The 26,539-nt window shown below is 40.2% G+C and overlaps 1 protein-coding gene across 3 annotated transcripts in view; it reads right to left on the bottom strand.

The window, feature by feature from the left end:
• a1cf (apobec1 complementation factor) overlaps positions 1 to 26,315 on the bottom strand; it is a 34,045-nt gene extending 7,730 nt beyond the window's left edge. The window contains exons 1-12 of one of the 3 annotated variants that reach the window (XM_049564523.1): positions 26,199 to 26,315; positions 17,981 to 18,131; positions 17,150 to 17,284; positions 16,928 to 17,058; positions 16,445 to 16,683; positions 13,081 to 13,245; positions 11,053 to 11,150; positions 10,766 to 10,903; positions 9,015 to 9,159; positions 6,570 to 6,820; positions 3,679 to 3,815; positions 3,209 to 3,363 (exon numbers count right to left, since the gene is read on the bottom strand). In XM_049564523.1, coding sequence (XP_049420480.1) covers positions 3,209 to 3,363; positions 3,679 to 3,815; positions 6,570 to 6,820; positions 9,015 to 9,159; positions 10,766 to 10,903; positions 11,053 to 11,150; positions 13,081 to 13,245; positions 16,445 to 16,683; positions 16,928 to 17,058; positions 17,150 to 17,284; positions 17,981 to 18,082 — 1,696 coding nt within the window. In that variant the 5' untranslated portion in view covers positions 18,083 to 18,131; positions 26,199 to 26,315. Of the gene's footprint in view, positions 1 to 3,198; positions 3,364 to 3,678; positions 3,816 to 6,569; positions 6,821 to 9,014; positions 9,160 to 10,765; positions 10,904 to 11,052; positions 11,151 to 13,080; positions 13,246 to 16,444; positions 16,684 to 16,927; positions 17,059 to 17,149; positions 17,285 to 17,980; positions 18,132 to 26,198 lie in introns of all 3 variants that reach the window. The other 2 variants (XM_049564524.1, XM_049564525.1) reach the window with 2 other exon arrangements.
• Positions 26,316 to 26,539: the final 224 nt, after the last annotated feature.

Raw genomic sequence — 26,539 nt, 5'->3', positions numbered from 1 at the left:
AGCACCGATAATGCATTGATTTAAATGTGAGATAATGTGATGTGTGACAAATAGGTTTCACTGAAGATTTTTTAAATTAAATTACATTTTTTAGCTAGAGTTGGCCTCTTTCTCTGGAAATGGGTGTGCATAACATACTGATGCAGTCAATTAAAAAATCCAGGTCCAGTTGAATATTGCAATAATAATTTGTGGTTATCACAAAATCCCACGACACGCCTGGATTCTGAGAACCACAGAAATGGTTTAAGTGAGATGACCAGACTGAAAACTTTATCTTGTTAGAGAAAACAGATGTTGACAAAGTTTTCCTTTGCGGACAGAATTTACAGTTGAAAAAAATTGCAATATATCACAATATATTTTATTGCAATGTATAGCATATCACAACATATTTAAAATCGCAATAATATCATGACTTAAGTATCTTGATAACATCGTATTGTGGATCCTCTGGTGTTTCCCAGCCCTAATTAGTGATAAGTTTAGTCATAGCAGCAGTATAAGGAGTAGTAGGAGCCATAGTAGAGGTAGGAGTGGTAGAGGCATTATTAGTACTGAGAATCTTTGCAGTAGTATTGATAATAGTATTCAGAGCAGCATTGGAAGTAGTTGTAGTGGGAAAAGGAGGAGCAGAAGTAGAAGTACTACTAGGACTTGCAGTAGGAGAAGAAGTAGTGTGAACAGTAGGAGTAGTAGTTGTTTTAGTAGCCCTAAATGCGGCTGCAGGAGTGTGTGAAGAAGCCGTAGTACACGCCAACCTGGTCTCACAGAAATACATAAAATGACCATGACCTCTTAAGGTGCCGTACACGTGCTGCGATTTTTGCACCCTCATATTCGTTGTTTTCAACGTAAGGACACCACAGAGTGTAACCGCTGCGCAGGAGCAGAACAGAGTTCAGCTTTTGGAGCACAACAGCACACACCACATGTCACATGACAAGGAACAACTAATTACAGCCAGCAGACATTTTTCTCTTCTTCTGTAAATATCAGTGTGTGATAAATATGAAGGGGAAGTTAATCATTTTAGTGCAGAGTTGCCAGAGCTTTACTTCTGTCCCATGGACATTATTGTACGCCTGGAAGAAGATCAGCTCTGCGCTCTGGAGTTCACGTAAATAGGCTATGATATGGTGCTGGTTATGGTCGCTTAGCAACCTCAGACACAACCTGCCTCTGGCTCTTGAATGTTGGCACAGATAAGGCTTTCACACCGGCAGGGCACCGGCACGGTTCTGGTTCCCGAACCCAATTTTGAACTGGCAGGCGCATTCAGACCGAAAAAATAATTGGTTAGGAACCTGAAAAGTCGGTTCCCAGCAGAACCAAAAATTAGTTGGTTTTTCCTTGCGAACCGTGACATCATAAGTGGGCGTGTGACATTCTAGGCTGTGAAGACCATAGATATCTATAAAAACACGAGCATATACTTTTTACATACCGTTCGCCTTATATGTGATCATCTTCTACGTCTTCTCATCATCAACAGTTGGTGCATGCTGGATTGTTGGATGAAAACAAATATCTGGAGTAACAAAGCGAAAGCTAGTAGATAATCCATGCAATCTGTCATTTTGCCGGCTGCTGTTTCCGCTTGCCGCTATTATGTTTACTTCTGCCTGAGTGACACGGAGTAACGTCCTCCCACTTTGGTTCCTCTTAAACTGGTGTGGACATGGGCTGGTTCGCCAGACAGCACCAAGATTCTGAGACTCCAGAACGGAGCCAGAGCCAGAACCAGAACCGTGCCGGTGCCCTGCCGGTGTGAAACCGCTAAGAGTGGTCACAAGAGTAGCACCCAGTGCCCAACCTTGTGTTTTCCACGCAGTTAAAGACGTGGCTTATGTACAGCCTCTAAAACCGCATTACAAAGCACGACAACCAAAAAAATGCTAAAGTCAGTTGGGATCCTTTTTTTGTCTGACACATGCATTCCCTTGTTTAGGAACTTCACCCAGTGTGTGGTCGTTAATGTTACGACTCTACAGGTAGTATAAAGAGAAGAGAGTCTGTCGGGAGGAGGCTGGGGAGGTCAAACAAACGCAGGACTTTCACATCACTGTTCATGTCCCATGTGAACTAAAAGTAAGCACTGACTTATTTTAACTTTATGTACTTATATCCTTTACGTTGATCCCAGAAGATCTTATCAGCTCTTCATGTCGACCCCCACAGGAGTTTATGAAGTACTAGTCTGAGTGGGTGGATGTTCGCTGCATAGATCAGCCTCTCATTGGGCGGAATGAGCCCAATGAAGTCCCGCCCTACCACCTGCAGTTTTCAACACGTCCTTTACTAACTTTTGCGGTGTTTGATCTTGCAGGGATGTAGCCATTTTTCTGCCATGGTCCGTGTCCTGTAGGCGATATTTTTGTGGGCGTGTTACACCAAAACCTGTTTCCCCCCGGTAACATTTTTGCAAGTGCACCGTTGCTGTGGCACCGCCCAGAACGATTTTGATTGGTTGAAAGAAATACAAGCAGCCGGGGCGTTTTTTTTCTCCAATCTTAAAGAGAGAGTCGGCCCAGCCAGACCTTTCTTTTCTTGAGAAAGGTCTGGTGAGCGAGACTAATGAAGTACTTACGTCCTGTGCGCAAGGATTGTTGATATTTTAACCAAAAACTTGATATTTTTGTGAACTTAACCAAGTAGTTTTGGCAACTAACCGTGCTGCCACCATGTAATGCACTGTTCAGAGGTCAAGGTCATTTCATGTGTTTCTGTGTGATCACACTGTACATGCTAAAGTAGTATGAGAAGCAGCAGACATAGTAACATGTGGTAATGATTATCCAAAGCTGTTATTTTTAAGACTTTTCTCTAATCTTTTAGTAATTAGTGAAATATTGGAGAGTTTTATCTCTTCAGACTGCAAACAGTTACTTAAATAAACTGTCTTGTTTGTTTTAATGTGTCAACCTAAGCAGAGCCTTTTTCCTAAACTGGACACATTTACATCAGACTGATGGTAGTTATGAAGTATCACCATCACAAACTTCATTACAAACAACAAGTTTGTAATGAAGGAAATCTAAAAGCTGACTGATGATAAGCGGCAATGTGCTGAACCTCTAGTTGGGTGTGAGCTCTGTATGAGTCATCCTCTGGTCTTCCTGCATGCAGTGTGAGCCTCAGCTGAGAGTCTGTTAGTGATTTCATTGAGTGAAGAGTTAGTTGGCTTTGGGTACGGACCTTCACATACCTGGGAAGGCTACCGAGGCCACAGCGGCAGCAGTGGCACAGCCGGCGTTGGCGGCGCCCTCTGTCTGTAGACCGAGCGTCTGCAAGGTGTGTTCGGCTGCGTGGACTTTAGCTTCTTCTACAGCCGCACACAGCTTAGTAGGCGTGAAGGGATGGCTGCAGAGAGACAGGAGGAGATTGTTTTTTTTGTCTGTGGTAAGTTTATATATAACGACATGATGGGATGAACAACGTAGGAGAATCACTGTAAACAGCTGCTGCAACTGAAACACTGCCAGAAAAAATGTTAGCATTTTACATTTCTGTTAACCACGGATACACTACATCTGTCAACAATGCTTTGGTGAACGTCTGGGTAAATTTAGGCGCAAAAATCACTTGGTCATTGATAGAAAAAAATAGGTTTTGAGACTTGCAGTAGCAGTAATAGCAGCAGAATCGAGGTAGTAATAGTAGGAGCAGTTTCCTTACACGTTGGGGTACTGTGTGGCCAGAGCTGGTATGATGATCTTGTAGAGAAAGAGCTGTCTCTGGTCAGGACCGATGGCAGAGTGGAGCTGATAGTCGGGCTGACCCCAGTTATTCTTCTGACACAGCTCCTCTAGAACCTGACATACGGACAGACAGATATGTTGAGTATGAATGTTTATAATGGAGCAAGACATTCAGTTGGTATTCAGTCTCTCAGGTTCACACTTTAAACTTGGGGTGCTTTCACACCTGCCGCTAAATGAGGTTCGTTCAGGCAGGTGTGAACACAGCAATCACACTCAGGTGCAAATCAAAACAACCAGACTGAAACCACCTCTAAGAAGTTCTCGTCCGGTTCCAAAGGAACTCTGGTGCGGTTGGTTTGTGGTGAGAAGGTGTTGCGACCTGGATGTGAAGCAACTGCAGTCACATGACACATTGTTTGGGTTAAACATGAGCATGTTACAGTCCTGGAGGATTATTAATGTGCACCTCCTCCTGTACTGCCTTAATATGCACATTCAGCACATCCAATGCATCAAAACATTGTTTTCTAGTTGGAGCCGCGTTTGCCTCGTTTTCAAACTGTATGGTTTGACTAAAATGAACAATGACAGCAATATAGTCCACGATGAGCAGCGCTAAAATCAACCTGCGTAGTTGTCCCTCCATTGTGACATTAGAAAGTGTCACATTTATCTTGCAAGTGTACTCTTCTTCAACGTTTGCTTTACTTCCTGGATTTTTCCCACATGGAAATTCTGACCAATCAAGAGCAGCTTTCTCACACAAGGCATTTGATGTGGTCCTCTTGTAAATGCTGCCGTGAGATCGTTTAATTTTTGAGGTTTCTTGAGTCTGCCTCACTCATTTTTAATGATATCACCACGTTTCCATCATCCTGGACTAATCTGCTTGTAGGGAGGGGTTTCGATTTGGATTAGGGTCCAAACTGGTCAAATATCCAGATTCGTTAACTCCGCAGCCAGTGAGTCCCTCAAGTCCTACGTTCACCATCTCTCCTAGACCATCTCCAGCCTCTTTCTGTCACTACAGCTATAAAAAGAAACCTGACCTCTACAAACAGGAGCAAAGTCAGAGACACAGTTCAGCACCTTCACGTGAACCCTCCAGAGTGGGGAGACACTTCATCAAAGTTAAAGGAACAACTGCAAAATATTATATCTGCCAGAAGAAAGACATACAGAACACCAGGTCCCTTTCTTACATACTGATCTAAGTAATGACTTATTCTTGATAACGACCTCAGCATGCTGCTGCTGTTACACCAGATTCTGTGACCTGCAGCAAAGAAACAACCATTTCACTCTCAGCTAACGTTCAAGTTAGAGACACATCTGTAACACATTGTAACACATGGTTAATGTTGTGAAACAGCTGTGTTTTTGTTTCGGCAATGAAACTTAGTTAGGTTTGTTTGTTAGTTAACGTTATGTGAGTGACATCAGTGCGTGATGACCATACATATATTGCGTGACTTTTGGTTTCACACGGACATGAACACTGGTCTCCTGCGTAAAGTCCAATTTGGTTTGACCTGTCCCAACAGATTCTCATCCCAACTAGTAAAATACTGTCGCCTTTCTTTCTCATCTAAGTATGATGTGCTAGGTACCCTCCTGGGATGGAGTGTCGGTTGACGCTTGTTACATGCATTGTGTCTCTCCAAAATACACAAATGTACAAAATAAGTGTTCACAGATAATGTACAGTCTCTGTACGTTTAATGCATACAGTCTCTTTCAAAATACACTTACATAGGTAAAACATCCATAAACCATCTATTTTCAAGATATTCCAGACGTCCCTCTCCCCAGCGGCGCTTTACAGCTTCTCCTGGGGGACCCCGAGGTGTTCCTAGGCCAAACAAGATATGTAATCCCTCCAGTGTGTTCTGGGTCTGCCCCGGGGTCTCCTACCAGTTGAACGTGCCCAGAACACATCTAACGGCAGGTGCCCAGGAGGATCCTGATCAGATGCCCAGACCACCTCAACTGACCCCTTTCAACACGAAGGAGCAGCAGCTCTACTCCGAGCTCCCTCTGGATGTCCGAGCTCCTCATCCTATCTCTAAGGCTGAGCCCAGCCACCCTTCAGAGTAGACTAATTTTGGTTGCTTGTATCCAAGACCTCATTTTTTCGGTCACTACCCAGAGCTCATGACCATAGGTGAGTGCTGGGGCATAGATGGACCAGGTAAAACACCTTAAGTCAAGTTTATTTTCTTGTGCAACAAAAGCATGTGGTTATGTTTTGAAAAAAAAACAAAAAACATCATGGTTTGGTTCAGCATTCACACAGTGAAAGTCCTGGGTTTGTTGGACCCATCCACCTCCTCTCTCTTCCACCCTATCTGGACTTTCTCGCTCTTCATACTGTGTCAGTTAGTTGAAAGCCTCATAAAGATGCTAAATGGTGCTTCGGTGTTTATAACACATGGTGAGGAGAATGACAAAGCATCGGTATGTGACAACCTGAGTATGAAAACGAGCTGATAGTAGTGCCCAGAAGATACCTTGGGGGACACCGGGCTTATCTGTTCTCACAGAAACCATGTCGTCTGGATGGACAAACTGTCAGGACCCTTTCAGTGTCCTTGTTTCTGTCCTGAGGTCTCATTTACAAAAATTGTGTACACAAAAAACTTGGTCTGAAAGAGGCGCGCACCACTTCCCACGGAGAAGTTGTGATGTATAAAAACAGACTTGATAGGAAAAACTTTGACCCATGCTTATGAACATTTTAGAGATGGGAAGTACAAAGTTATCACTGATGGAATTGGTGGAGAAAGTGACCAAAATAAAATCAATGTTTTGTCCACTTGGTATAATCTTAAAAAGTTGTTGTGGTTCTCAGGTGTGTTCTGTTACCTGTGTTGCAGGTTTGATGGCGGCGGCCTTCAGGCTCATGGCAGCAGGGTTCATGGGGGTCAGCTCCATTCCTGGTAGCAGGTCGTACAGCTTCTCCTCTGCCTGCTTGTCCGCCTTCAGGCCGTAAGAGGCACCGCCGGCAGCGGCGCCAGCTCCACCCACGGCTCCAACCCCAGCGGCATAGGCCAGGTATCCCCGCCCGCCCAGCCCCCGCACCCCGGCAGCCCCTACAGGTACAGTCATGTAAATTTCTACAGGAGACCGAAAAGGCAGTGAAATCAATCAAATCACCGGAAATCAACCGGGAAGAAGAATCACACATTTAGACAATTATTCAGTCAGAGTGAATAGGTAACAGTGGTAGCCATGGTAACGGTACTCCACCTTACATCTTCCCAGTGTTAGCACTACAGCGGTAGTCATGGTAACAGTCCACCTGTCTCCTTTAATTCACTGAGGATTATTTCTCTGGATGATTCATTTTCCACCTTCACACCATTCTTATTCTGATTTCATTAAAGATAAAGTTTCACTTTTGATTCAGTGAATCAGCAACAATAGTCAGGCATAAAGACTAGTGACCTGACCCCATGTAAAGAGTGGGCCCTTGATTAATTCAGACAGAAGCAGATTGATCAGTTCACCAACAGAAATCTATTTGATCATGTAGAAATATTCACGCTGTGCTATGAAAACCCTCTAACTTCAACTGTGTAGCTGTTCTTTTGACTTAAACTGGAATTTTAATATCAAACACGATGTGCAAGGTGAGCTCAGACTCGCACAGAAGCAAAAGGTTAGGTTTTATTTATCTTTTTTTACAATAGATCAGAAGACCATCTGTGGGTTATTTTAGAAGAAGGGGGTCATGAAACACTAACATGAGACACTGCTCAGTCACCAGAAGAAAATGATGGCATTGTTTCTGCAAACCTTGGATACATTACATTTGTATATTTCATATGTATCATATCAGCGTTTCTAAAATGATGCGGTATATGAGCTGGCTTTGTTGGTCTTGAACAGTGGACTGCAGCTTGGCAGCCATCTCTCCCTGGTGTCAAACAACAAAATGGATTGATTTTTAACAAGTCATTGCTGTTTTTCTAATGGATTCTTCAGTCCCCAGACATGGATGTTTTCTAGCAGCTTTTTAGCCCCCAGACGTGGGTGTTTTTGGTGACCTGTTAGTGTTTTACCAGCGGCCATAGTGACATTAAAAGCATTTCTTTTTTACCCAGGCATTGCTGCATTTCCTGTCAGGACTGTGCCCCTCAAAACTGAGCATTTAAAGGGATAGTGCACCCAAAAATGAAAATTCAGCCATTATCTACTCACCCATATGCCGAGGGAGGCTCAGGTGAAGTTTTAGAGTCCTCACATCCCTTGCAAAGATCCAAGAGGAGAGGAGGTAGCAACACAACTCCACCTAATGGAGGCTGACGGCGCCCCAGATTCAAACGTCCAAAAACACATCATTGAAACCACAAAATATCTCCATACTGCTCGTCCGTAGTGATCCAAGTGTCCTGAAGCCCCGACATAAAAAGTTGTTTGGAAAAACCTCATTTGAACTCTGTTTTTAGCCTCATTGTAGCCTGTAGCTCTGACTGCCTCTCTGTGTACCGCGGTCACTTGAGCGCAAGCGCCAGACCAGCGAAAGCATGTAAACACACATGTACGCGGTGCCCATGTCTCACGGTCTCGCGCAAGCGCACACACGTGAGCGCAGTGCCCAGAGAGGCAGTCAGAGCTACAGGCTACAATGAGCTAAAAACAGAGTTCAAATGAGGTTTTTCCAAACAACTTTTAATGTCGGGGCTTCAGGACACTTGGATCACTACGGACGAGCAATATGGAGATATTTTGTGGTTTCAATTATGTGTTTTTGGACGTTTGAATCTGGGGCGCCGTCAGCCTCCATTAGGTGGAGTCGTGTTGCTACCTCCTCTCCCCTTGGATCTCTGCAAGTGATGTGAGGACTCTAAAACTTCACCTGGGCCTCCCTCTGCATATGGGTGAGTAGATAATGGCTGCATTTTCATTTTTGGGTGCACTATCCCTTTAAAGCCAAAACATGATATTTTCCTAACAATAACCAAGTGTCTCTTGGGTCCAAACCTAACCACGCATTAACCACAGTATTGTTGACATGTAAAGTTTTTGACATATCCACTACAAACATCTTGTATCTGTGGTTTGCATAAACGTACAATGCCCACATGTATTCTGGAGATTAAGTTGTGACACACGTTGCCTCACTGGCTTTTTAAACGTGGGTGATTTTGGGTGCTGTTCTGAAACCACTGAAGCATTACTTCTACTCTGTTTGCGAATGTGAGCTCACCTCGTAACATTAATATTAACACACAGCCACTGGATACAGTTCACAATCAGTTTCTACTGTTTAAGATTGGGATATAAGCAAAGTGCGTCCATCCTCACCTCTCACAGACGGTGTCCTGATCAGACCTCGACCTCCAACGTGAGCTTTAGCCGCCGGGAAGCGGAACTGGCCTGGTATAGCAGTGTAGGCCTGGGGGGCATAAAACACGGGTGGGCCGAGGTACGCCGCTGAGGGGTCATACACCTGGAGGAGGAAGACGAGGAATAAGAGGAGGTAAGAAACCTTTTATAATTATTTAAAAAAAAATCTTTCATATGAATCATTTCTAAGAGGTAAATATTAATAATTTGGAGCATGAGTCAGATAAATGTTGACATCTAGTGGTATCATTAGGTCAAAGTTTTTAATTATTCACTGCAATATCTCAACATTTACTTGATGGATCGAGTCCTGCCGTCTCTGGTGATCCTCTGACTTTGTCTGTAGTGCTACCATGAACTTTACATTTGTAGTTGTGAGTGAAATATTTCAATGAGTATTGCATGGATTGTGATGAAATGTGGTTCAGACATTTGTTCCAAACATTGAACCAATCAGGACTTCAACTGGAAGTCCGTGGATAAAACAGGAAATGGAACAAACCCAGAAATATGCCTCAGAAGTTCAACAGGTTTGAGCTTGTTTGCCTTTTGAGTTCTCATTTATGTGTTTTGTTGTTAGTGTTTGTTTCTTTTTGAGGTTTTATCCCTTAAATTAATGAATAAATGAATAGTTTTTGTGGGCTCTTCTGAGCTTCAGTTACTATCCTGTGCCTCTTAATAGTCTAGTAATTTGTATTGTCCACTAGATGGAGCTGTTTACCACAGTGACATCATCTCTTCATCCAACTAAACATCATAACAACTGTAAACTGATGTGTCATTGTGGACGTTACACCTTCAGGCTGCAGCAGCTCAGCTGATTCAACAATAACATTTTAAATATGTAATTAAAGTTAAAATTAACAACAAATAAAAGCTGCATTACAACCTAATAAACACAGAGAACAAGTTCAACTGATAAAAGAGGAACAATACATCAAAAGTATCAGTCAGATCAGAGCCTGTGCACCATAAAACTTTCATCTTAAAACATTCACACAGTAAAGAACCGTCACCTTCCTGTTCGTCACTTTGATCATCAAACATTATGGTTACAGGGAGCCAGGTCTCACTCCGAAGTCATTGAAATCTGGCACTTGATCAGTGACTTGCAGCATCAGAAACCAACGAAAAAGGCATCCTTTAATGTCGGCATGATACGCAGCCGGTCAGGGGGAAAGGTGGTGTGACAAAGACGAAAGTTAAGGCAGCAAAAGTCTGACTGGGGCCAGCTGGAGTGGTGGGGGATGGGTCCAACAAACACCGCCTTTGTTCACGTCCAGTAAGATTGTAAAGCCAAACCCTGATCTTGTTTCCTAACCCTAATCATGTGTTTTTGTTGTTGGAGGAAAAAAAAAAGTCAATTCTTGGTGTTGTACCGACGTAGTGCTTTTATTTTGAAAGAGACTGTATGCAAACTGTACATTTCCTATGAAAACGGAAGTGTATTTTGAAAATAGACAATGCATGTAGCAGTCTGAATTTGACACGGCGTCCCAGAATGTCAACAACCAACACACCCAGGGTACCTTGGACGTCATATGAGGACGTGGAAAGTCTATGACCAAACGTGGACATGTGATGAGGTCATAGTGAGGATGTGCTGTTCCAGGACAACTCTAAATGATTCCTTTAAATGTCAGTTGATGTTTCCTCCACCTGAACAAATGCTGCGGTGATACTTTGATATTTTGTTTTCAGGGTCGTACCTGTCCAAGAGTGTAGGCAGCGTAGTCGGTCTGCAGCAGAGATCCTCCCCGTCCTCCGGTCCCTCTGGTGTAACGGACGTAACTGTCCTTGTCCACCGGCTTGGCCAGAGTCACTTCGATAGGAGAGCCGTCCACCACCTGGAGGGACGAGGACATAAAGACTCTTTAAAAATGTGTTTTGTACATGTCATCAGTGGTGGAGGAAGTATTTCGATTATAATATTAAGTACTAATACTGTGAAAATACTCCACTGCAAGTAAAATCTCTGCAGCATGTGACCTCTGACCTTTCCGTTGAGGGCTTTCATGGCGTTGATGGCGTCTTCTCTCTGACTGAAATGGACAAAAGCGTAGTCTCTGATCTTCTTCACTCGCTCCACTGCACCTGTAACATTTGTTTCTTTTTTTAAAATCAAATTTTAATTTTTATCCATTCTTCTGTAGCAACCAAGAATCATTCTGTTAATATCTACTTTTTTGCCTATTTTTGCTCAGTTTTTTTTTCTTCATAAATATCTAACAGTATAATCAGCCCAGGTAAGTTATATGTGTAACTTTCATACCAATCATGTCAACATTTCTAAAGTGCTGTAGTATATGAACTGATTTTGTCTTTTTTTTTTTTAAAGCAAAAATATGATATTTTGTGAAACATAACCAAGTGGTTTTTGTGCCTAAACCTAACCACATGTTAACCACAGTGTTGCTGAAATGTAAAGAAGCGTAAAGTTTCAACACGTCTGTGACATAATAACATACCAATGTCACATATCCGTGGTTTTCAGAAATGTAAATTGCAAACACTTTTTTCTGGCTGAGGGGGTTGGCATAAAACCAGATAAAACACTTTGTTATCAAACATATCAACTAATAAATACATGATACAAAATAAATGATAAGAAACAGAAGAGTTCAACAAATGAGCTGATAAAAAAATACATGTATAAAAGTGAAGAAAATAAATAATTGGATATGTATTTAATAGGATTACAAGTTACTTAAAAAAATGTTCAAAGCACAGTGGGCTCTTAATAATATTTATATATCTCAGGATATCTGAAGGAATACTGCTCATGTAAAGAAGATGAAGATGGTCAACCGAATACATTTGAGATTTTAATTTGAAGAAGATGCTAAAAGATGATGGAGAGATAGTGTCACAAACAAATATTTATATATAAACACATACCTCATATTCACATATAACACTTGAGAGTGTGAAGATTTCTAGACAGAACAAATGTCTGCTGAGAGTCTTGCAAATCTTTTTGCTTCCTGCAGTACATGTATTTTATGGAAATGGATGTAGTGTGTATTAGCCAAAACAATATTACCATAAAGAATACAGAGCTAATCATCCACAAAAACTTTTCAGTTTTGTTACAAACAAGATTCACATGTTATCCAGTTTAAATCCTCATTATCTTAAATGCCTAAAAAGAAACAAGAATTAATCTAATAATTAAAATAAAATAATTCATATTCCATCCACAGACAAATCAGCGTAACACCTATAAAACCATTCTGCCACATCCTGCTGATGTTGTGAAAGTTTATTGAGTTGAAACCATCTAGCAAATCCCATAATTTCCCATAAAAAGATTTACAAACTGATGAACAATAGAAATAATAAGGGTCCTAAAATGGATCCCTGTGGTACACCACATGTTGTGTTAAATGTGTTTGAAGCCCCCAAATTTACTATCACATATAACTCTCTCAATACCTTTAGGTTTCTTTACTTTACATCCCAAAGTCATAGAATAGATTAGATCTTTATTGACCATCATGGGTGGAAATTTGTCCTCAGCTCACCGAACACAGAAGTCAGCACAGTGAAAAGCAGACAAACAGTCAGTTAAACGAACACACAAAGTCATTACAAAACACTTAAACACATTAGATCAGCTCATTGTCTGTCTGTGGTTTAAAACTGTCATGTTATCAAGTTAAGGATATTGATTGAACTTGGGACGAAGGACTTCTTAAAAACATTTTTGGTTGCCAGAGGGACTCTGTAGCGCCTCCCAGAGCTCAAGCGCTCAAACTGGCTAAAGAGAGGACGGGAGCTATCTGCCAAGATACTCCTCACCCTTCCTGTTAAAGTTAAGGTGACCATACCAGGCAGCGAGATAAAAAGTTAAAACACTCTGAACCATAGTTTGATACACTAATTCTAAAATTGTACACTGAGTTTCATCAGATCTCTTTAATACAAATTAGCATTATCTATGGTATCATTCCTGTTGCATTCAAGGACACTCCGACATCTGACCGTTGAGAGTTGACTGCTGGCTTGTGTTGTGTTTTAATACCTGGTCTGAGGCTGTTAAATTCCTTCTCAATGGTCTCCTCTGTGGTCTGCAGCATCAGGTTCCTGACATACAATATTTTGACGGTTGCCATGGTATCTTCGTCCACCTCCACCTCAGGCTCCGCCCAGTCCACCGCGATGGCGTGACCCCATAGCTGGATACGGCCTGAGAGAGATGACAGGTAGGTTTCATTTTAATGTCTTGAATTGTCTTTACTTGATGTTGCCTTCAAGTTACACTTGAAATAAAAATAAACAGGAAGCTATTACACACAAATTAGCCACAGCTCACTCTGATAAAACATTAGTTCACTAACTCTATTAATCTACTAACTAACTATATATAATGATGATTGATTGTTAGATAAACCAGGAAAAGACAACATATTATGATTTCCAAAATCTAGGCCAGTATCTACTCTCACATCATGATATCAATATAATATCCATATATTTCCCACCCTTAGTGTTACACAAATCACCTTCCAGTACAGAACCCATAAAACTGTTTCTCTATCTTATCGCTTAAGCTTTGAGGAGAGGCAGTTCTTCTTTATCAGACACTTTAACAACTTATTTGTCCATAAAATGTTTCCTAACCCACAAAGTCAAAACACACAATGACTGTTGAGCGCTTCAGGCAACAATCACACTGGAACCAGCAGGAATCACAGAGGTTTAAACAGGTTTATTTCTGATAGCTGTGATCACTCCCATCAGAAAGGGTTTATCTCTTCATCCCACCCATCAGAACTCTCCTCCCATTGGACACTGACCCAGTGACACAGGCTGTGATTGGATGGTGATAACACACTCAGTCAGACTTTGACATTTTTTATTGTGTTGTGTTTACTTTTACGAGGTGTTTGACACTTATTGAAGTAATGTTGGTACTTTTGCAGCTTTAAAATGACTTCTCAGCAAAATCATTACAGCTGTATGTGTTTAAAGCACCACAGGAAATAGAGTTTACTGCAATAATCATAGAAACTTGAAAGTTGTTGCAGAAGGGTATACAAGGATGTAGTTGAGAATTGGAAGTTTTAAAAACTCTTCCTGTTGACACATTTAAAGATGGTCCAATATTTGAGATTTATTTGAAATCTTTTTGTTATCACATTAAGTCCAGCCTGAGATATGTCAACAACTGTTGGATGTGGTTCATCATTCATGTTCTCCTCAGGATGAATTCAAATCCTCTGACTTTTCTTCTAGTGCCACCATCAGGTCAACATTTTAATGGTCTTACACTTTGGTTCATGACCAGTTACCTGGAGAACTAATAACATTCCCCAAACCAATCACCAGAAAAAAATGTCGGCATTGTACATTTCTGCAAACCAGGGATACATTTCCTTAGTATGTTATTATTTAGCGGATATGTTAAAACGTTTAGACACAAAACCCACTTCGTTATGGTGAGGAAAAAAATCATGTTTTGTCTTAAAAACTGGACTTGGGTGGCACAACCCCCGCCGGAAAAGCAGTGATGTCTTAATAAAACAGGACAACTTTTTGTGGCATTATTATCCCCACTGGGAAAACAAAAAACACCCATGCTTGGTTGCTTAAAAAACGCTGGAAATACAACATTGAGCCAGTAAAAAAACAACTGGTTTGGCTGTTTGTTGGTCTCATACAGCAGTCTGCAGTGGTCTGGAGCTGGGAAGGTGTCTTGTCTAGGTATCACGCCACCCACCATACTGTCAGCTTCCAGATGACAAAGTCAGCTCTTTAGAAACACTGATATGATACGTATGAAACATACAAATGTAACGTATTCATGGTGTGCAGATATGTACAATGCCAACATTTGCTTCGAGCGTCTAAACTGCATTTCCATCAGCTTCAGCTGTACTTTGCTTTCACTGGTAATTAGCTAATCTTAGCGTGCTAACACAGTGAACATTATACCTGCTAAAAGTTGTATTCTAGCACTGTCATTGTGAGTATGTTAGCATTATTTATTTATTTATTTAACCTTTATTTAATCAGGAAGTCCCAAGCAAACACAAAACAAGCACGTCTCTATCACCGCATTCTTTAAATTGCCCTTAAATTCATCAGTGGACATCAGTGTTTCTAAAGTAGCTCTTTTTGAAGATTGTTCCATGTCCATGGTGCAGCGTAGGAAATTGCAGTTTTCCCCAGAACTGTTAAAACCCAGGGTTCATTTAAACCACTTGGAGGAGTGTAGCTGGTAGGAGCGTAGCTGGAAACTACCCAAGCTGACTCACAGAAAGGTGCAAAGGTCGGCTGGAAGTTTGTCCAATATTGCTTTACAGATAAAAATATACCAGTGCTGTTGCCTGCGAATGGTCAATGATGTCCAACCCACCAAATCATAAAGAATACAGTTATGAGTCAGAGACTTTGTATTTGTAATGAAATATAGAGAGGCATGGTATACTGAATCAAGGCATAGTAAAATGGAGGAGGTTGCATGCATATACAATATGTCACCATAATTAATCTTGGACAAGATTTATTTCTAAAATAAAAGCCAATCTTCACTTTAAGCTTCCAAACAAGAGCAGCAATATGTACATTAAATGAAAGCTTGTCATCTCTCCATATACCCAGGTACTTGTATGAGGAAACACTTTCAATGGATTTACGGTCAGAAGTGAAAAAGTCATCAAGCAACTGTGAGCGAGTATTTGAGAAGATCGTGAACTTTGTTTTCTGAGCATTTAAAATCAAGTTTAAAGTCAGCAGAGCAGTTTGTAATGACTGAAATTTAGTCTGAAGCTCTTGCATTGAATGCATTATGGAGGATGCTTTTGTGTAAATGATGGTTTCATCTGCATATAAATGTATTTTGGTTTGAATGTCTTTACCCAAATCATTTCTAAACATAAAAAAACAAAACAGACTCCGAGATGGAGCCCTGGGGGACACCTTTGGTTATCTCAATAAATTCCAATTCATGGCGTTCTGCATAAACACACTGAGTACGATCTGTAAAATAATTTTGGAACCAATGTACAGCCTTAAAACATAAACCAGTATGCCTTAGCTTGTTCAGGAGTTGTCTGTGTTCCATACCTGTTATTAGCATTTAGCTCAAAGCATTGCTGTGTGTGGTAGAGCCTCACAGAGAGAGACTCTCAATCTGTTTCAATACAAGAAATTCTCAATTTTGCAGCCATGTGACGTTATTGTTTGTGTTCTGGATTTGGTTTCTAACAATTAAACCTATCATCTGCTAAAAAGCTTTGCACTGAGTATCAGTTGTCAGGTTATCTTTGAATGCACCAACAACGAGAGTTTTTCCAAACAGGCCCTGCACCCAGCTGTGTTGTTAAATTAACAAAATTTGACCCGCAAAACATAAAGTTGAATATTCAGTGTTTGATTTCTACCTGGCAGCAGTTTGCGACGGGCCATGGCGGCCGCTCGGTGGCTCTCATATTCCACAAAGGCAAAACCTCGGTTCTTGGATTTGTCGGCGGCGCTCGGGTACACAATGACATCCACAACCCCATCAGTGACCTTCTTCATCTCAGACAGGATCTCCTCACGCTTCTTAGTTTTTGGAATCCCGCCCACAAACAGACGGCAGTTATCAACGCTGGCACAAACTCCGAGGAGGCGGCCATTTCTGCAGGATGGAGGGGGAGCGTGTGGTCAGACAACAGGTCGTAAGAACGAGGTCTTTTCTAGCATATGTCAGAACACTCAGGTGTTTGGAGGGGTTGTTGCTATGTGGTTATGGGATTGTTCTGGGTGGCTGTAATTCTATCAGCTGGCTACTAGACTTAATGTAGTGTGAAAATGCAAACAAGCCTTGAGTGTTTGTTGTATCCAGTGTTGTTGTTGTTGTTTAAAAAGAAACCAACCCTGACCTGATCTCGTAGTTGTTGAGCTGCTTCATGGCTGCTTTGGCCTCCTGTTTTGTACTGAAGGTGACGAAGGCGTAACCTCTGTTATTTCCGTTAAAGTCCATCATCATCCTCACCTCATAGATCTTACCGAACTGGAGACAGAAAGTACGAAATGCAAAAACACATAAGACCAACACAATTACTTGTGGGAACAAGATGTTGTACTGTAGAAACAATCATCACCTTCTCACACAGTGGAACCAGTTCGTCTTCAAACAGATCTCTCGGTAGTTTCCCCACAAAGATCTCGCTGCCTCTCTCTGGCGGCGGACCGTCCCAGCTGGGTGGTGGGCCGCCGTACCGCCGCTGGCCATTCTCCTGAAATACAAACCCTCAAAATTAAAATAAATATAGCACAAAAACACACAGTAATGATTGTTTAAATATACACTAAAGTCAGTTTCCTCTACCATCTGAGAATCAAGAGTCAAGGACAGTATAACAGAAACTAAACAACGCCTGCAAACAAAAATATACTTCGGTTTAAGGGTATTCAACGTGTAACATATGCAACACACAAACATGCAGTATGTTGTTGTAAAAGACAGAGGCATCTTGTGTTGGATGCTCATGGAGAACAGGAAACAACAGGATCATCGACAGGAAGGCGATCCAGGCACTCGGAAAATATAGAAAAACGAGGAAGGAAGTATTAAAGAGCCTTTATTGTAGAGACTAAATCGTTTAAAGAGCCATCACGTTTCGACCACTGCAGGTCTTCGTCAGGGCTTTAAAAACATACAACTCAGGTATGGCCCCACCTATATAGTGTCAGGAACCAATCGGAGGCCATCACATATAGTGGCATGACAGGTGAAACAAAAACTAAAAAAGTAATGAAAAATGAGATGAGATACACGGAAAAAAATTATTTTAAATATATCCTAAAATCTTCCCTTTCAGTTTTGGTGTTCTGTTTCTAAAGTCATGTGGTGCGGTATATTTCAGAGGACCAGTGTGTAGTTAAACACTCCTCTCTGTCTGTCCAGATGTGAACTGCCATCAGTTCTTTACCTGCTGCAGTTGGTATCCTGTGCGCTGCATGAGCGCCCGCAGCGCCGCCTCCTTCTGTGTCCCCGCCAGTCCGTCCCCGCTTGCTTTCTGATTGGATTCCATTGGGTGTGATTGACAGCGATATGTAAATCAGGGAAATTAGGGGTGCTCACTGGGAAAAGACATAACAAACAAAAAGTTATTTAAATTTACTGCAAAGTTGTAAATCAGAGTTTCTCGTCCTTTGGTCCCTGATATGCAGAAAAGTTTTATGCAAAGTTACGTTCTGATTCAGCGTGAAACAGAAACAGAGGTGGTGTGAATACAGAGGGCACAGGAAGTCAGCTGACCCTCCATCTAGTGAAGACATTTATACATCCATCAGTTCAGAACAATAAATGTCCAACTGTAACAGATTGTCCCAAAGTGTTTGGATCATATTCCTGATCTCCAGATAATAAACCTCTGAGGATGACGGCAGCATTCACACTGGAATAAACTTTGTGCCTGTAAATGTAGTCAGTGACGTCCCTACTTTACAATAATGTCTCCACTTTAAAAAATGTCCTCACTTTGCTAAATCTTCCTGACATGATCTCTGGGCTCTTGATAACATAGCGATGGTGGCCTAAAGTTCAGAGAGGCAGACCTCTGATTGGTCATCAGTTCAGCCTTTGAGTGAGGCCCTTAACCCTTCATTGACCAACAGATCAGACTGGTTATACTGGGCATCTTCCAGTCTTAAATGGTTATAATTGAGTGTCTGGTTGTTCTTGATTGATCTCAGTTTTCTTCACAGTCACATAAAGATAAAGTAAAAACAACATTTCCCTGAGTGGTGTCCACACTGTGCTGTGTCCCCTCACAGAGCTGAACTCTGTTTTCTTGCTCTGAACAACAGATACGAGTCGTGTTTTGAAGTGAGCAGCAGAGAGATCAAGGTCTGTTCAGTAATCATTGACAGAGACTGTGGACAGACTGCAGCCTGACTGTCCGTCTCACTGTCGGACTGAGTGGAAACATACAAGGCTTCATCAGGGAATTATGGGAATTTACTAATCATACATGCATTTCTGTATTCTCAAATATGTGTCATCAAGACCCTCAGTGACACGAAAGTTCCTGTCTCATGGAGCTAACCCGACTTAATAAAACCTTCAAAACAAGATTCAGCTCTGAAGTGAGGACTGGACCACATGTCCTCACGTTCCCAAAAATATCCTAACTTACAACACACCTTACAGCAGTGCACCCACTTTGTAAAAATGTCTTCACCTTTATAAAATGTCCTCAATTTGTAAAAATGTCCTCACTTCTAAAAACGTCCCCAATTTTTAAAATGACCTCAATTTCTCAAAATTTCCTCAATTTATAAAAATGTCCTCAGCTTGTAAAAATGTCCTCAATTTCTCAATGTCCTCACTTTATAAAACGTCCTCACATCTAAAAATGTCCTCAATTTCTCAGTGTCCTCACTTTATAAAAATGTCCTCAATTTGTAAAATGTTCTCACTTCTATAAAGTCCCCATTTTGTAAAAACATCCCCACTATGTAAAAATGTCCTCAATTTGTAAAAATGTCCTCACTTCTAAAAATGTCCTCAATTTGTAAAATGTTCTCACTTCTATGAAGTCCCCATTTTGTAAAAATGTCCTCAGTTCTAAAAATGTCCTCAATTTGTTAAAATGTCCTCAATTTCTCAAAATGTTATAACGTTACAGAAATGTCCTCACATTAAAAATTGCCATTACTTTGTAAATTGTCTCTAAAAATGTCATCAATTTGTAAAAATGTTTTCAATTTCCAACAAATGTCCTCAATTTCTTAAAATGCCATAACTTTGATGTAAACTTTGTAAACAATTTTACATTTTTCCCATAGTTTTAAATTTGTCCTGTCTTTGTAAATTGTTTTTGAAAACATCCTCAATTTGTCAAAATGTCTCCACTTTGTAAAATTGTCCTTACTTACAAAAAATTGTCCTCAGTTTCTACAAGTGTCATCACTTTACAAAATGTTCCCATCTTTGGAAATGTGTCCTCACAATTTTCCAGAAAATCTCCTAAATTTGTAAAATAAATAAATAAATAAATCCTCAGTTTCTAAAAATGTCCTTTTTAGAAAATGTCTTCACTTTGTATAAATATTGTCAATTTGTAAATACATCCTCAATGTCCAACAAACATCCCCATTTTCTTAAAAGATCCTCACTTTAAAAAGATCCTCGTTTTACAATTTTTTTGTTAGTTTTAAAATTGTCCTCCCTTTGTTAATTGTTCTTAAAAAGCTCAATTTATGAAAATGTCCCCACTTTGTAAAACTGTCCTCACTGCATGGGTAATTATCAGTGAAGGTGTCTTTAAAGGTGTCTATAAACTTTATATGAAGCCCAGAAGGTGGGTTAGTTATTGAAGATTTGTCCTAATTTAATATGTTTCATATCATGTGGTTTTATTCCTGAGCAGGGAAACAGCTGATCAGCAGTTTGGAGAATATCAGAGATCTGAAACAAATCTCATGTTGAGACACATCAGTGAGACACACTGTGTCACTGTGACATGTCCCTTCATCACCATCAACACACACACACTGTCCTGCTGCCACAAATACTCACTAGAGCAAACAGCTAAGTGGCTACTTAAAGCTAACCCTTTGAACCTTAAAGAGAGGTTGATATAATCAGTATAATGATAAACAGGCTGCTGCTGCATCTTCACTGCATACATTAGCATGGGGAATCACACAAACACACACACACACACACACACACACACACACACACACACTTTCTTTCTGTTTAATTTCAAAGAGAAACTCGACAGTGAAAATGAAAGAGGAGCTCTTCACATCAGAGAGGGAGGGACAGGCGAGACACAAAAGAAAACACAGACAGAGAGAGGGGTCAAAGGTCATAAAATGATGATGATGATGGTGATGATTATAACAAAGCAAACACACCCCCTCTCAGTAACACAGTAAAACACACAAGTCTTAAAAGCTGAATATACATAAAGTAAAATTACTAATTGTGCAGAACGGCTCTGTCATTATTAAATATTACATTATTTAGTTTTTATCACTATTTAATGCACATGAGAGCAAATGTGGAGCCAGTTTTAGATACTTTATATACTACTGGGTAAATCAGTGGCTCACACTGCATCATAACAGTGTTCTTTGTTATGTAAAAGAGGCTGTAGTGGTGTAGCAGTACGAAGTAGCAGGGATTACTACAATGAAGTATAAGTGTCACAATTGTACTCGAGTAGATGTAACTTTCCACCATGAAAAATGATTCAGCAGAATTGTAGAATATTTTGTGCAGCTATAAAAAAAAACAGAATTCCTGCCAGCAGTTTAACAGGTTAGAAAAAGTGATTGAAGTGTTTAAATTAAAACATTAAAGCTGATGTCAGAGCTTGGCTGCTGATGAAGGAGAGACAGTTTACAGGTGAACAGGTTCGGGTGACCTGAGACTCTGCTGCACCAATCAATACTGCTGATAGAGGGGTGTGTAACACACACACACACACACACACACACACACTCACTCACACACATCCACTATTCATTAAACAATACATTTTTCTCCCAAAAATAGAAAAAAAATACTCACTTTGAGTTCATAGTGACTCGTGCAGTTATTGATTTATTTAATGTGACCATGGAACAGAGACACAGGAAACTATGGAAGCTCAGTTGTGCCAAAACATGAGAAAAACAGAAGGCATTTACACCGTGAACTCCAACCCATCCATGACACAACATTTTAATGTAAAGTCCACACAGATGCCCCAGAGTGTCAAAATAACACAAAAACTTTATCTTCACTCAACACAAAAACTCATCACTGTGAGCTCGACATATTTCTTCTATTAAGTCAACATTTTTTTAGTTTTTAGTTAAAATTCATAAAGCTGATTTCACCTAATTAGTTTAAGCTCAATAAACAACAGTTTCCCTGCATGTCATGAGACAGTATGTTTAACAAAACTGTGTTTAAATGTGTTCTAAATCACTCATGTGTCTGTATTTCACAATGGTTTTCATTTAACGTTGTGGTGAAAGACATTTTGCACCGCTAGTTCAGTCGTATACACAGTTAGTGACGTGTCTGACATTAACTTGTGCTGAGGTGAGGTACAGAGCACTTCCTGGTTCAGAATTCATCTCTTTGCCTTATTCTTGAAATCAAGAAACCTCAGCTTGCCACAGTATCTTCTTATAGCTGGTTGCAAAATATGTACTCAGTAATTATGTTCATAAGACGTAGAATTAAATGCTCAAACAAACTGACATTAAACTTCCTGTCAGACATGGGTCATGTGACACATTTATTTTGTGTCTGAACTCAAAACTTTTATGTTTCTGTATTGTATTGAACGTAAAGTTTTCCAAAAAATTTTAAGTTGACTGAGTGAACAGGGGTTTACAGTGTAGAGAGCACAGACCTTCACCAAGGCCACGAGTCCAGTCTTTGATTTGCAAGTCTGCGAGCGCAACGCTGTATATGTTTGGACATACGTGAGTTACGCTATCTTTTGTTTTTTCTTTTGGTCACACTGACCCTGACACAAATTTTGAGTTTCATTCACAGCTTGAAAGATGGGATTTTTTTTAGCTTTCTAAATATGTCAGTGTTGTTTTTGTACTCTAAATATTAAGCAAAATGCGTCACATTACATCATGACTGTCATGAGCCATGAGTTTGATAACGAGATACATGACAGAGACTATAACGGCACTCTGAACTCTGGGGGCTGTCCTGAGTGAAAAACACCCAGAAAAGCAAAGAGACACTTTTATTTTTTCTCAGAAAATTCACTGAATAATTGAATTGTGGAGAATCTAACATAGTTAACAATGACCAGCTCGTCCACACTGATAATAACGTTCATTTAACGTTATATTTTGGTGTGCGATGCTCAGCCGTTGAGAACGACATGAGCTCACTGGTGGCGACCTCGTGGGTTTTAAGAGGTTTCATTATCCTGAAGGCAAAGACTTTGGCTCAGTAGTATGTAGTAGTATGTGTTGTAGTGAATCTGCCGGATGTTGTACTCAGTTGTCCAGTCCATTCTGTAAGGGAGTTAGTGAGTCGGTCACAGGTAGACTGACTCAGTCTGAACACCTGGTCCAGTGTGGCTTCACGAGGCTGGCTGCTAGTGTTAGCATCAGAGGCTGTGCTAGCTCAGACCTCATGGTTCGCTGCTAAATGCTTTGTGTTGAGGTGATGTTTCAGACAGAAGTTCTCTGATGGTACGAAAATTCCTTCCTGCAGAACCTGCAGAGAACAGTGCTCCTATCAACACTTCCATCTGGGCGTTTTTTAAATGTAAATGTTCTGTTCACGGGGCCGAGCAGCGTCGTCACGTCTGCCTCCATCATGCAATGACACACCGGGTCAATGGGCGCCACTGAATGTGATTAATCAGCGTTAATTTGTTTAAACCGTTATTTTTTTCTGTGATTATTTGAAATTAACATGTTATTTTGACAGCCATAAACGTGACACTAGCTGACAGACAAGAGGAGAGAGAGCAGCTCGATGCAACCTGTCCTACTGATGTCAGAAATTTTCTGTTTAACCTTTGTCGTGTTGAAGTTTGTTTTACCGTCAGTCACGTAATAACTTGTGAATTTTATGTATGCATCATGCCAGTGCTGCACAAATTAATTAATAGCGACCCAGCTCGCTAACATTAGCTGGCATTATTAGCCCTGCTGTACACTAACTGAAGCACTAAAGTTCAGTTGCTGATTTATTTTTATCTCTTCAAGGGCCGACAACGACACATTAAACACATTAAATAAACCTTTATTTTAATCAGACAAACCCCACTGTCCTGGCCCGTCCTTACTGTCAAAAGTGCATGTTTGACCAAAACATAAATAGATAAATAAAAATCTGTCTGGTGCCACAAAACATATTTGAGTCTTATAATGTTAGCTTAACATTAGCTAGCTGTTTAGGGCCTGTTTATACAGTTCCATATATTTATGAAAACGGGTATTTACCTCTGTGTTAGCACCTATCATTTACATGTAAGCGGCGTTTTTATCGACAAAAACAGAGATTTTCAAAAAACGGCTTCCAAGGTGAACATTTTTAAAAATATCCATTTCTGTGGAGACACGTAAGCAGGATAGATGGAGATTTTGGAAAACGATGACGTTGCAACCCAGTTCGTGCATGCCCATTAGGCGCCCGGGAACCACAACAACAATGGCAGATATATGCCAGGTTGTTTATGTTTTGTTAGCACTTTTGGGACTACTTACGAGCTTACAAATGAACTTAGCACTGCTGCATCAACATCACCGCTACATCGGCGCACAAAGGCGTCTGCTGTGCCCAATATTAGTAAGTGTATAACAGCTAACTATGCTACAGTTTATCATTGTTTTTATCACTAGCACCAAGAGGAAAACAAATCACTGTGCAGGGGCAGAACGTTCTTCTATGGTGTTTGACATATGGCGTATCGCCACCTACTGGCCTGGCTAATTGCAGCAAAAAGCTGCCGTTTTTGCATTTTCATGTAAACAAGGATATCGTTTTCGCAACTGATTGTGTAAACCCGGAAATTTTTTTATACGGGAATAAAAATCTGTTTTTATTTGTATCCATGTAAACAAGGCCTTCAATTGCACATACAGATAGAAAAGTTTAAACTTTTGTCACTTTTGCTGCACATCGTTAGCTCAGTTAGATTCTCCACAACTGAGTCGCTCAGTTCATTTTACTGAAACCGTGAGCACCAGAGAATAAGATTAAGATTTACCGGCAAGACAGGAAAATAATGGTGACTCTCTTCCTCTGAAACGTCATCAAGTCTGAATATGTGTCTGTTCCTCGATCACCCTGTGAATTCATATTCCTTTAGTCCGTAAGAATCCACTGATGAGAAGAATGAAAAGTGTTTTTCATAAAAATTAATCCAAGTTGTGAATATTGTTTTAACAGGATACAGTTGTGTTGGGTCGGTAAATCTGGTGTGGTAATCCTTGAGTGCTGTAAAGAGTGTCATAACTCTCTCTGATGTCCTGTCTGTCAGAACTACATTAAATGAATGATTTGTAGGTGATATGTTATTCAAGTCGTCATAAGTAATATTCATACTGGTTTAAATAAACAATTTGATCAAGTTTTCCATCTTTGCTGAGCAGGAAAAAAAAGGAATTAAAGGCCTGTTTCATAAAGACGCACTAACTTTAGTGACCTGATCAAATAATAGCCTGGGCTACTAACTGAAGTTTAACAATGTGTACTTCTCTTAATGCTCCCTGAGTACTCTTTTAATGTGGTAAATATCTATATATATATATATATATATATTAGATTTATATCATCTATAATAATATTTTTATATTTATATAAACACATTTAACAATATATAAAAAATATTAAAAAAAACATGTATTCATGATTATATATTTATTTTTAAAAATGTTATTGAGGTAAATAAGTGATTAAACAACCTTCATTCTTTTTTATAGTTTCATTTAAAAAAAACAAAACTCAGAAAACATGTAAATATTTAAAAAAAAAAATGAAAACTTTTTTTTGCTCTTTCTGTTAGTAGTTTATTTACCACAGTAAGCTAACGTTCTGAAAACATGTAATGGAGTATTTTCATAAGGTGGCGGTACGACAATAAAGTATGTGAATACTTCTTCCACCAGTGTTAATATTATATATAAGATGTTTCTATTCAGTGTTTGGAATGTTACTTTTGAAATGTAATAGTTTATTACATTCGTAACTATTTTATTTAGCCTACTTCATCAAAGTGATGTAACTGATTACATTTGATTACCTCTTGAGCTGGGCAATAAAGCTGAAACATGTCCAGAAATAGGCCAAAAGAAAGCAACAGAATGAATTTTTATTCTACATATTTTACTGACAATATGTTCAGATGTAACCGCCTTTGTAATCACCAATACTTTAATTAGGAACTGTAATTTAATTCCATGTTTGTCTCAGTATGTCAGCAGACTGTTTGTATCGAGAGTTTCACTCACTGCCCTCTGTCTCCATCCGAACACATGTTAATGCTGCTCGGCCTGTTTGCTCAGTTAGCCACGTTAGCTTCTCTGATGGCTACTGTTCATCAGACACCAGCGAAGAAGACGACACTCACTTCACACGCTCTCTCTGTCTCTCTGTTTGTGACTTTAAAATGATAAAATATGAAAACTTTATTTCTTATAGTGAAAAACAGAAAAACTCACCTGAGCAATTTCAGAGATCACCTCCCTCCGATCAGAGCTGTGTCATTCTGAGGGCCGAGTGTGTGTCACTGTGTGTGTGTGTTCACGTGTCATCATGGACCTCACCGTGTGTGTGTGTGTGTGTGTGTGTGTGTGTGTGTGTGTGTGTGTGTGTGTGTGATCACATCATATCAAACTCCAAAGGTTCACTGTCTTGGTGTTAGCTTTACGAGCCGGCCAACGTTAATGTTTAACCTGCTGCTATCTGTAGAGACACACACACACACACACACACACACACACACACACACACTAACACATGCAAATACACATATGTAGCACACACACAACCAGCAGGACTG

This window comes from Epinephelus fuscoguttatus, linkage group LG20 (assembly GCF_011397635.1).
Source record: "Epinephelus fuscoguttatus linkage group LG20, E.fuscoguttatus.final_Chr_v1".
Classification (NCBI taxonomy): Eukaryota; Metazoa; Chordata; class Actinopteri; order Perciformes; family Serranidae; genus Epinephelus; species Epinephelus fuscoguttatus.
Note: the sequence above shows the minus strand (reverse complement) of the source record. Positions and strands in the feature narration are given on the sequence as shown.